General features: G+C 30.9%; 1 protein-coding gene across 2 annotated transcripts; it reads left to right on the top strand.

The window, feature by feature from the left end:
* Positions 1-1,911: 1,911 nt before the first annotated feature.
* Positions 1,912-12,308, top strand: LOC124925412 (phosphomannomutase/phosphoglucomutase). Of its 2 annotated transcripts, XM_047465405.1 has the most exons (18): positions 1,912-2,021; positions 3,051-3,272; positions 3,711-3,777; positions 4,227-4,410; positions 5,017-5,069; positions 5,796-5,884; positions 6,860-7,096; positions 7,273-7,337; positions 8,992-9,052; positions 9,133-9,250; positions 9,326-9,407; positions 9,577-9,649; positions 9,721-9,782; positions 10,223-10,318; positions 10,627-10,781; positions 10,850-10,946; positions 11,702-11,779; positions 11,995-12,308. In XM_047465405.1, the coding sequence occupies exons 1-18, from the start codon at positions 2,015-2,017 to the stop codon at positions 12,103-12,105; spliced, it is 1,857 nt and encodes a 618-aa protein (XP_047321361.1). In that variant the 5' UTR covers positions 1,912-2,014; the 3' UTR covers positions 12,106-12,308. The 2 variants fall into 2 exon arrangements, with proteins under 2 accessions (XP_047321361.1, XP_047321362.1); XM_047465406.1 differs by lacking the exon at positions 3,051-3,272 and having other exon boundaries at positions 1,962-2,021.
* Positions 12,309-12,764: the final 456 nt, after the last annotated feature.

The following is a 12,764-nucleotide window of genomic DNA, read 5'->3' as shown; positions in this document are numbered from 1 at the left end:
TATCTATTTTAAAAAATATAATTTATCATTATATATATATATATTAATTGATAAGAGAGAAATATTAAAAACAATAAAGTAAAGTGTAGATAAGAACAAAATAAATAATATATTAATTAATAAAAAAAATAATATATTTATTTCATTTTTGTAATGATGTGACATGTGAACTGTTACATTAACTTTAATAAAAAAAAATACATTTCATTTTTAATATTAATATAGTCGAGTTTCTCATTTCACCCAAGATTTGAGAGAAATGCAATAATGAGATTTAAATTATTGAGTTCAATTTTTTTTGAAAGAACGATTAAAATCACGATATAGTTGCACTATTGGAAAGGGTCGACATGAACTTTTGCTTTAATGTTTAGTTAGTTTTAAAAATGTAATTTAACAATAAAGGATGGATAACCAAATTTTGCAAGTAACACTTTAAAATCAACCACATTCGTTTCTTTTTTAATGTTTGAATGGATTTTTTAAGCACTAAAATTATACACTAATTTATAAAAATTAAAATAATTATTTTGATTTATTTTAAATAAATAAAATTAAAATAATCAAAACTCAATTAAAAATTCTTATGGTAATGCACCTCATTGTTGTAAATGAATTATCTTATTTTAAGTTTGTGCCTTTTTTTTCTTATTAATAATTACAATTCAATGTGTTTTTTATTATTATTATTATTATATGTAAAATACTAAAATGTTGATTGTACAACTATTATTGTTGTGAGATGTATTATACAATTAAATGGTGTAATTGTTGAGTTGGGCCCAAATTGAAAACTATTATTAATATAAAAAAAGAAAAGTGATATGGGAGAGAATAGAAAAATGAATGACGTGATATCATGTTATTGACTTAAAAAATGAAAAAGTGTGAAAAAAAAAAAAAAAAAAAAAAAGAGATAAAATTTATTTAATTTTGTTGAAAAAAATATTACATAAACCTTTTTTAAAAATTATTATTATATTATCAAACAACTCTCTACCCAAAATCGCACTCATCGTTCCATCAACACAAATATTAAATTAATATCTATTTTAAAAATTATATTTTATTATTATATATCAAAATATAAATCTTTAAAAATATATATATATACTTTCACAAAATCATCCCAACTAAATTTTTTTTAAATAACTTGAATTTTCAAATATTCTCAAACCAAACAAACAAACTCGATCGATGTTGAGTTATTTTAAGTATTTTTTATTAAAAATTTATTTATCATATTTATTTTATATTAATTATTAAATCACTTCATTCATCAATAAAAAAAAAATTATTATTATTTTTATAAAATTTAAATTTTAAATAAAAACACTTTATAATAATTCAAATAACTTTTTTTATATATATAATATAACTTTTTTTTAAAAATCAGAAAAAGTTACAAATCATTTTTACAAGTAGCACGTGATAATTATAATGTCCAGAATATGCCAGGTATAAACTTGCATTTTCTTTCTCTAATTGGGGATTTATGGCATGAAAAATAATTTATTTGAAAAAAAAAATAATCAAATATTTCTTGTATCACAATAAAAAAATATGGTCAAATTTTCACATTTCATACTAAAATAAAATTAATTATATGTTTCAAACTAAATACAAATAAAATTCTTTGTAAATATAATTGTAATAATCACCTATTTATTTTAACTTGCCCAAATATATATATATAAATATAATTGAATTTTTTAATTGAGTATTTTATTTGTTTAAATTATTCATATAATTTGACAATTAAATAATCAATTATTTGTTATAATTTTATAAATATTTTATTATTATTTACTAATTAATATCTATAAACTTTTTAAATTAAAAAATAACTTATTTTATAAAAAAAAATAATGAATTACCTAATTTATATTTTAAAATAATTTGGTCTCCTCTCTCTTTTTATCTCCGTCCCCATTACATAGATACATACATACAGTCAGTCAGCAACACCTCTTCATCGCCTCTCGTTGTTGCCGAAAATCGATTGTCTCGTCAAATGGAAGGTGATTGATTATCTCTGAATCGTCATTTCTCATATTGAATTTCTCTTTTACTTGGATTCATTTGCACTTCTAGTAATGCTTGTTGCTCTTTCTTTCTTTCTTTGACTTGAATTATAAATTTTCAATGTAAAAAGTTTTTTTCCTATTGTTTTATGAGATTTCTCTTGCTTATTACATATGGGTTCTGTCACTGATGTCTGAAAAATGATTTATTGATTTGTCTCATCTATAAATTACTCAGAGGAACATCTCATATTTATTGTTCTTTGTTAATGGTACTTATTAAGGTTGGATGTTGGGGTTTTTTGAATTTGAATAAACAACGTTTTCATGCTATCTAAGAAGTTAGGTTTTACATTGGTTCTGCATAATGCTTCTGAAATGAAGGGTTATCTCTGTTTGAATTGGAGTTTCAGAAATCTAGTATTTTGTCAAGTAAATCTAGTCATCAGTCTCACTGCTGAGTGCTGAAGCAAGCTTGAAGCTAGTAGCGTTACATTTGTGTTTCTTACTATGTTTTCAGTAAAATTGTAGTTTTAGCTGTGTCTGAGATAAATCAAATAATAATTGCTAGAAATGCTTTCATCTGGCATTTACAATTTTCAAAAAGGGATGTTAAGTGATAATTCAAGTTATCAAACATTACCTATCAGTCCAAGGTAATTTTACCCTTTTCTTGTAAGATTGATTACATTAAGTGTAAAGAAACTTGTGCCAAACACCTCTTAATGAGCTTGGTAATCCAAGAAAGAGCTACTGATTCTTGCTTGTGGGCTGTTTGATGTTATTCCTTTGCCCATAAAATGCAATGATTTTTTTTTTTTTATGATAAAAGTAACATTTGAGATTCCATTTCTAGATTAAATGGTTGGCTTTGGCATACCAACTTATTGACTGCAGTACAATTAGCTCTATAGCAAGGAAGGACAAAAAATCTTGAAGAAATATCAATCAGATCCAGAATATATGCATAAGTTTCACAATCTTTATTAATCAAAGAAACTGATAAAGTTGCAAATTCTTATGCAGCAATGTCAGGGAAGATTATTGAAAAAGTCTTGGTGGCCCAGTGCTACCAATGGCAACAGGATAGGAAGTGCTTCAGCAAATACCGAGTGGAATCTTGTACCCCAAAATCTCAAAACATGCTTCCCTTACAAAGGGGGAAGTTAACATGGACTGACTCATCTTCCATGCAGTTGCCAATTTGTCAGACCACATTTAGTAACCGACGGCCTGTTAATTGTCATGGTCTGCTCTAGAATCTAACTATCCAGGTTGCTATGAGATTTCATGGCATGTCTAGGATATCCTTGAAACATTTTCTTGGATGTCTATATAGATGTTGGAATCGTCTATCTGTCAAATGAATTTACATCCTAGAGCTTGTTTTATTGGTGTAGGTTCTTTTGAAATAATCTGATTGTTTAAAAAAACTAGTTTGATGAAAAAGTGAATTATTTGGGGTTATTTGGGTTAAATGACTAAAATACCTATTTATATTTTCGAATGTTATAAAAAGTAAGGTAAGGGTAGTTTAATATTTTTGATGATTTGATTGCTGATGTTGTAGAGGGTTATTCGTTAAACAATCCCCTAACTTGTCAGATTTCAGTCACCTTGAATTCCATTTCAATTGGAAGAACAATCCAAGTTATACTTTTATAACGTTATATTTTTTTTTGGCAGCTTGCTCATCTCCGGCAGCAGTATCTTCACTTGGAAAGACTGATTTCCTAAAGCTTCAGAATGGAAGGTACGGAACTTGTAATACTGCATGCCTTGGATGTACATTATACCATCATCTGGGTTGACTGCTTTGCTGATTTGGATGATGATTTTTGAGGCTTTTAATCATACACAAGCTTCAATAATGTATAATAGGCATTAATTTATCGCAACATGTGTGGCCTCTGTAAGTAATGACTAATATGATTGTAAACTTGAATATGGCCTTTAACATCATCTCTATGCACTTTAGTTGTACAATATAATGGCCCTTCTTGTTTGTCCATTATTGATCTTTTGGCTGGAACAGTAAAGACTGGAATCTTTGGGTCCTCTAATTATTTTTTATTGAATTGGAAAAACATCTGATTTCATGGTTGTGTATTTATTAGGGTTTATATTGTAAGTGTAAATAATCTGCTATGTTTTGTTTGTCATATAGCATACACATGCTTATTTTTCTCTTTTATCTAACAGTGATATTCGAGGTGTTGCTGTTGATGGTGTTGAAGGAGAATCTATTTCTCTTACTGAAGCTGTTACAGAAGCAATAGCAGCTGCTTTTGCATCATGGTTGGTTGACAAGAAGAAACCTAGTGCATCTTCACGTCTAAAAGTTTCGATTGGCCATGACTCTCGTATATCAGCCAAGTCTTTGCAGGTGCTTCCTATATCTATACTAACTGACCATGTACTCAAATTACCCTTTATATTGATTATTTTCTGTTGTTCTAGTTCTGCTATAGATAAATAAATTGAGTTCAAGGGGCTTTTTCAGCAAAAAGAGGTCAAGGGGTTTTTGCAGCAAAAAACCTTGAGCTCCATTTGAATTGAATTCTTAACTACCAGACCCAGCATTTAAATCTTTAATATAAATAAATAAATCCTTAGTTTTCCTTGATTAAAATTCTTGCTTGATGATGGAGATGCACATGTATTTCTTAGTCTCATCATTCCTTTATATTAGAACTCCTTTAAATAGATCAACTAATAGACTTTGATCCTTTGTCTAGACCTGCTCTAAGCGCAACCTGTTGCATATTGTCTGTACAATCATTCAGCTCTTGGTCTTGTGTTTTTTAGCATAAGCTGCATGCTGGATATGCAGATTCAATTACTCAAATGTTTAACTAAGCTACTTACTTAGGTAGTTGAAATTTCAATGCTCAGTACTTCAGGTTTCGAAATGTTCCTTTGTTTTGTTCATTAGTAGTTGTCTGTTTTATTCTCCCAAAATCACAATGATTAGTGACATTCATTTTCTCAGGATGCTGTTTCTCGAGGAATTGCTGGCGCTGGGCTAGATGTCATTCAATATGGGTCAGCACTGGCTCTTATGTTTTTTTTTCCTGTTTGGTGAATGAATAGTGATGCATAGTGCGACCGAAGCACAATAATATAGATTGTCCAAAGTAAAGGAAATATAGGAAAAATCTTACACCTTTATTATGGTGCTGATCCAATCTCTTTTCTACCCCTACGGATACTGCAGCATGTTTTTGATATTTTGCAATTTTAATTGCTATTGCACCTCAATCATAGTTTCTCCATGCACCAATAGGCCATAGAACTTATGCTAAAGAATCTATTTGTTCAATTTAGGTAGATGCAATAAAAACTGATGTTCAAACACTTCTGGGGTTAACCTGTAGAATCGTTACAACTGTTATCTCTTTATTGCTGTTGCCATTTGATTCACATATGTCCTTCCATCTCTTTTCCACAAACTGGGATTAAAATATTATATGGAACATGTAGAAGTCAAGCAATTCCTTTTGTGTCTTCAGAAGTAGATGACTCACAAAGATGTAATTGCTGGGCTGTTTGATTACATGCACTGAAATTCATATACTAATGTATGAATAATATGCATGCATGGTGACCATAATTCTTTCTGTATTCTTAAATATTACTTCCTTAAAGGTAATTCTGTTATGTTTTCTTCTCACTTTATAGTTTATTAGTAAAATGGTAAACATATATATGCATTTAGTATTCTCTGGCAATGCTTGGAATTGATTGTGGTACTTTCTGCTATTGTTGTAGATTAGCATCCACACCTGCAATGTTTAATAGTACACTTACTGATGATGCAGACATTTTCTGTCCAGTTGATGGATCAATTATGATCACAGGTAATGCAATACTGAGGCTATTAATAGGTAGACTATATCATTTAGTGATACTTACAAATTCAACCTGGAGCACAATCTGTTACTGATCTCCTGGAAAATTCTAATTAGACTTTGAGTTTAAATAATGCCTGTGCTTGCATTCCAAACCTTATGTTTGATTTAATATTCATAATTGGCGACATTTTATTATTGGATATATACATGATCATTCTCAAAAAAATATGTATAGAATGCCCAGAAGGACAAATATACCCAGAAACTATTTTAACTAAAGCAAAATATCCATTGTCTTCTTTCTGTTATTAATGTCTGTCAATGAAAAAGAACATAACATCTAGCCCTCCCCGCTAACACCTAAGTTCTCCCCCTTTAACGGGGAGGACTATTGTTAAGAGTTTTTTATTGACAAAAATAGATGACGAATGAATATTTTTGTGCACTAGTTAAAGTAGTTTGTAAATATATTTTCCTTTCTGGTTATTCATTGTATATATTTACACCTTTTGGGAAAGTTCATGTGTATATATGCCCTTTTATTCTCTATTGTTTTGAATAAGTTTTAGTAAAAAAACTCTTGTTCTCCCAACACTACTCACTAAAAATCTATCAAAACGAATTAAGCTTGAGCTTGGAAACCTAATTCAATATGACCTAATAATAGTGGTAATGGCGGTGACTGTGGCATGACAATGACAGAGTGGTGGTAGGCATTAGTGGCACCTGTTGCGGTTACTATAGAATTCAATGAGTGTTTTGGAGAAAATGTTTTTGGAAGTTCTATTTTAAATGGAAAACTGAAAACCTAATAGAATTGGTTTTCAATAGTCAAATCAATATTAATAAAATAGAAAACAAAAATTCTTTTTGATATGTTAACATATTTTCCAGATATTTTAAATTTTTTCTTAGTGCTTCTAAAAACTAGAATTATTTTTATAAGTAAACATGCCTAAACGAGATTATATCTTGAAACAGCAAGCCATCTTCCATTCAATAGGAATGGTTTTAAGTTCTTTACAAACTCGGGAGGCCTTGGGAAGGCCGACATTAAGGATATATTAGAGCGTGCTGCAAATATATACAATGACTTCACAGTTGAGAGTCTAAAAGAATCCGAAAAGAGAGCTGCTACAGCTGTGAAGGCAGTTGACTACATGGCTGTCTATTCCTCTGATCTTGTATCAGCAGTCCGCAGAGCTGCAGGAAATACAGGTAAATTTCATGCAAAATGATTCAAGTTTGTAAACATAGTGAGAGAAGGATAGACTAGATATATTAGGGCTTTGAAATTGACTTTGATTTCTTTCTTACCTACCAGCTTCTTAGTGAATGTTTTTAATGACTCCATTGTTTCTAACCTATCAATTACTTTCCCTTTTATCCATCAGATAAGCCACTGGAAGGGTTTCATATAATTGTTGATGCAGGAAATGGAGCTGGAGGATTTTTTGCAGTGAGTTTATGTTTCTTGGCATTTAACTTTTGTTTCTGAAAGGGGCATTTATTTGCGCTTTGAGATGGCATTCAAATAAGAGATGGATATGAATTATGATGTTGGGCTTAATCTATACATTACCTACCTTGATAATGGGTTGCATTATCCTCTCTCTTCCAAATCATGGACTCCATAGTTTCTTAGATATTAAGAGTTTTATCATCTTGTCTAAGAGATTAAGTTGTTGCGGGGTGAAGACCATCAATCTTAGCTATCCCTCCTCAAATACCTGTGGAACTTAAACTTACACGTGGAGTGTGTTACATGTTTGTAGAATTAGGGTTAGTGAATAGTTTATTATATGTTTTCTTTTATTCCATGTTTGTTAGAGGAGGTTAAGACAGCTGTAGTTTGTTACCAATTAGGGACATGTGCCATATTTATCACTTTAAATAGATATGCTAAGCTGTATCAAAGATAATCAAATGAAGAATGAAAATTTGTCCTGTCTCTCATCTCCCATTCTCTCTTAACTCTCACCTCTTTCATCTATAAACCCTAAATATATTATATATATTATTTTTCTCATCTAAACCCTTTATTCTGGAAATAAAGTGTAAGAGAGTGATGAACAGACAGAAGAGAGCACATACAGAAGATCAGAGATGAGCTGGTTAAAATTTTGAACATAGGACCTAAGCATATTTATAATGTTTAGCCCATCATTTGGAAGCAGCATTGAAGCTGCATCAACTGTTGCATTTATGTTTTGAGTTTATATACGTGTGAGCGTCATTTCGAATTGAAACTCAAACACGGTTGCATAATCATCCATTTCTGCATAGGCTATTTATGTCATTCTTTGATATCTGATGAAGCTTAAATGGATTGGGGATGATCCCAACACTAACTACAGGGACAACCTTTTGTATATAGCCCACCTGCAAATTTTGATGATAAAAAAGTATACATGAGCATGTTCTTTTCTTGTTTTACCTAGGAATATTCTTGTGTATATCAATGTAGTTACTAATTCTTGTGATGCACACCACTTAAGAAGGTAAATTATCTCCTTGTCAAACTCTAATTAGTTGATGGATTAGAATAAAAAATTATGATTTCATGGTGACTTCTTTTTCTAGTTTAGCATATGTACTTTGTCCATTCTTCCTAATGCCTGTTCTATCACAAATAACAATCTGAATCCCTTATATGAACAATTCATCAACTGAAAGTTTACTAAAATAAGACAAAGGCAGTCTCCTGAATTTTTAGCTGTATTTTCAGTTGTCACAATTGTTCCAATGTTGAAAAAAAATGATCTGCTTGTAGATACCTGTAATCTCCACACCTAACATTTTTATATGCTTGTTTCCCCCACTCTAACAATGTAAAGGATAACCATCCCCTACTTGTCCATTTTGTATGTTTCGTTAGTATACTATAGCAGTTCAACAACTCTCAATCTATCAAATTTTGTAGATTAGTACTTCTAGTCATCCAATTTGTTTGTCTTATTGATTAAGTTCTTAATAGATGTTATTTTCTTTCACCTAATAATATGTCTTGATGAATAATTATAATGTAATGTCAATGTATAAGTTATATATCTACCTAACTTCCTTTTTGAGTAAATTTTAACTCCTCTTCAATAACTGCAATGGCTTACCAGGCAAAAGTGCTTGAGCCACTGGGAGCAATTACTTCTGGCAGTCAGTTCTTGGATCCAAATGGTAATACTATTCTTAACATGTATAAGAATGATTGGATCCAAAAGTTATAATTATTGAAAAACCCAATTCTCTCATTTCAGGCTTATTCCCAAATCATATCCCAAACCCTGAGGATAAGGAAGCAATGAAAGCCATTACCCAGGCTGTCCTAACTAACAAAGCTGACCTAGGCATAATATTTGACACTGATGTTGACAGGTTTGGACTTTTATCCTTCTTGGGTCACTTAAATTGTTATGTTATGCACTTTCCTGATCAATATATTTTGCTTAGATCTGCTGCAGTGGATTCCTCTGGACGTGAGTTCAACAGAAATCGTCTCATTGCTTTAATGTCTGCTATTGTTCTTGAGGAAGTAAGTCTCCCTTTTCTTCCTGTTCTTTAGGTGGTTTGTTTATACTCAAATTAATCTTGCATAATGAAAAGTTGGAAAATTAAAAAGATATATTGTTTTGCTTTCAAGAAATTGACAGAATTTTCCGTATTTCTCATAATTTTTCCTAATTTGCTTGATCACCTTTTAGCATCCTGGAACTACCATAGTTACAGACAGTGTGACTTCTGATGGATTGACGACATTTATAGAAACAAAACTTGGTAAGTGAGCAAAATGGTGCGTGATTCCTTCACCATGAACATTTTTCATCTATATATATGACCTTTTGTAGGTGGAAAACATCATAGGTTCAAGAGAGGTTACAAAAATGTCATTGATGAAGCAATACGTTTGGTATGTACTTACCGCTTTGTATATCTAAGCTTGAACTATCCATCGTAAATTCATGCCAATAAACTATTTTATGGAGAAATTGTTGCTAACTACTCTAGTTTGCACACATTATTGACTCTTTGTCATGTGCTTTGGTTCATCCACATGACAAAAACTTAATGCTACTCCAGTAGCATCGATGGAATCTAATTGCCAATGCAATGCCTTACTTTCATTCTGGTTCCCTTTTCTCGTTTTGGTGTATATCAAATTCATGTTTATACTTTGGTGGAAATTTGATCGTATTAGGTATTATCGTGATCTTCAATACAATTCATTCTTGTCCCCATGTGCTATCTTATGTTTTTGGTTCTCCTGGGATTAAGTCTTCTTTATGTACTTTATTATGTTTTATTTTCATTTTTTTTGTGCATTAATTGAAATGGTTGTACTTGTGACAGAACTCTATTGGTAATGAGTCTCACTTGGCTATTGAAACAAGTGGTCATGGAGCCCTCAAAGAAAATCACTGGCTTGATGATGGTGCATACGTTATGGTAAAGTTTTGAATAACTTTTGGTAATAACTTTTTTTATACGGGATATGTACTCATCCTGTCAAGTCATGTAGAAAACACAAAAATATATTATAGCATGGCTAGAAATCCGAGCTCTAAATAATTTATTCAGAATATTTACTAGAGATAATGGAAAATCTGTAAGGAAATGAATGGCGGTGGAATGCTGTGAAAAAACCTGGTTTTAAAAATAAATAAATTGTATATGGTTCTTTCTAATCATATCCCAAAATTTTGAGATTTTTTTGAAATCTCTTATGGTTCCTTCAACTATGTTCTTGATTTCAGGTTAAGCTGTTGAACAAACTGGCATCTGCCAGAGCATCAGGAGCTGGTGGTGGCAGCAAAGTATTGACTGATTTGGTGGAGGGGCTAGAGGAGCCTGCTGTTGCCATTGAACTGAGGCTGAAGATTGATCAGAATCATTCTGATCTCAAAGGAGGGTAAGTGTCTTTGTGTATTTGCAAATTATTCTTCAATCTTTGCCTGAATTGACGGTTGTTGCTATCAGATCTTTCCGAGAATATGGAGAGGCTGTGTTAAAACATCTGGAGAAGGTCATAGATATGGATCTAAAGCTTCAGAAAGCCCCTGTCAACTATGAAGGCGTATGTTCTTGACTATTTTCCTTTTATGTCGCACTCATACATATAGATATATTCTTGTTTTACTTTACAGTAAGGGTGTGGTACCATATGTTTCTTCCTGAACTATCATTTATCCTCCTAAAACATTTCACCTAATATAGTTACACAATTTTTTTCTTTTTTGCTATTTAAGAGGAAGGTAATAACATACATGCATATGTATGTGTATTTATAATATTTGAGAATCTAGATATGTAAATCAGAATAAACGATTATATAACTATTTGTGAGATTTGGTAAAAAGGTATTTTAGACAATTAAAGGATATTTTAGATAGTATAGGCACATGCAGCATACCAATCTTCTACTCTCTTTTTTTTCTTTAAAAGTCAACTGGTTTAGTTTTCTGCTTCATCAGAAATTTACTTCTCCAGAAGGAACCATAGCTAGAAGTTTGCTTTTGCAAATCAGATGATTACTACTTTTTGCCCATTAACTTTCTTTCAGTTTTGATTTTATTGAAATATTCAGATTTTACCCCCAAATTGTAATGAAGACTTTTTAAAGGAATTAGCTTTGTAAACATATGGGGCTCCTATGTGCATAACTGAGAAAATCAACCTTTTCCCCCCTATTGTTCTCCTGCCTTAAGGATTTTTTTCCAATCCTACCACTGGATGGTTCTTTTATTTTTCTCTTTTTTTTTTCTAGTTTGCAATAGAGTTAATGTATGAGTGAGTCTGACTTAAGGAAAATTTGCTTTTGTGAAACAACAGGTGAGAGTTTCAGGGCATAACGGGTGGTTCCTTCTGAGACTATCTCTTCACGATCCAGTATTGCCCCTTAACATTGAGGTAGAGTTAATAATTGTCAATTTTTAGCACAGCTTTTACTTTATAGTAATGAACTTATTTATTAGAAATACTGCTTAAGTCAACCTATTATAATATGTAAATTTGTTTTCTTACTACGTTTAGAACTAAATAGCTTAGAATTTAAATTATGCCATTATTTTAGATTTAGTAGGAAGGAACATAACTAAGTTTGTGGAGATTCTGTTTGTTTGTAGGCGCAGAGCACTGATGATGCAGTCAAACTTGGACTTGTGGTTCGAGCAGCTGTGAATGAGTTTCATGCTCTGGATACCTCAGCCTTGGACAAATTTGTTAGCAACTCATAATTGCTGGAGGATCCCTTTTTTTTAGAACCAGTGTTCATGCCATCCAGTTTTTGTTTTAAATTATGGTCAGTCAGAATGGGACATCCTTCTTCCATTGTGCCTGGATCTAATAAATGATAAAACATGTATGAATGGTCATGGCCTAATAATGGCCCAACTGATCTATCTCGTAATGTTGTTTTGAGTTTTCTATACTTGTGTTACCTGTTTTTCCTCAATTGTAGAAATATGAGATTACTCTTGCAAACAAAGCTTATTTTACATTATGAGGTCTAAAAATGGATCATGAGACTCATTGAGAGTTATGCAATAAAGATAGGGGAAGAAATGAGCCTGTTAACCCAATTAATAAAAGAATTTGTAATTACATGAGTTTAAGAATTCTGAATGGATTTCATTACATGGACAATTCAATTGATGTTTTAGGTCACATGTTTAAGTCTTTGTATAGTATTGTTTTTTTTAAAAGATAAAATTATTTTTATTAATTCTTAGTTATTCTAGTAGAGGCCATATTTTTAAACTAATTAAACTTTTATGATTTTATATTTGTAAATTTAAAACAAAATAGTTATTCAAATAAATGAAATTCATGTAATTAATTTTGTATTCATAATTTTTTTTAATTATAGTTTGTTTATTATGATTCTTTACAATAC

Source organism: Impatiens glandulifera, chromosome 2, assembly GCF_907164915.1.
Source record: "Impatiens glandulifera chromosome 2, dImpGla2.1, whole genome shotgun sequence".
NCBI classification, from domain to species: Eukaryota; Viridiplantae; Streptophyta; class Magnoliopsida; order Ericales; family Balsaminaceae; genus Impatiens; species Impatiens glandulifera.
Note: the sequence above shows the minus strand (reverse complement) of the source record. Positions and strands in the feature narration are given on the sequence as shown.

Bases quoted from the DNA above. Each gene is read 5' to 3' on its own strand.
- LOC124925412 (XM_047465405.1), top strand. The intron at 9,408-9,576 runs GTAAGTCTCCCT...ATCACCTTTTAG, and splicing joins CTGCTATTGTTCTTGAGGAA to CATCCTGGAACTACCATAGT. The intron at 10,782-10,849 runs GTAAGTGTCTTT...TGTTGCTATCAG, and splicing joins CATTCTGATCTCAAAGGAGG to ATCTTTCCGAGAATATGGAG.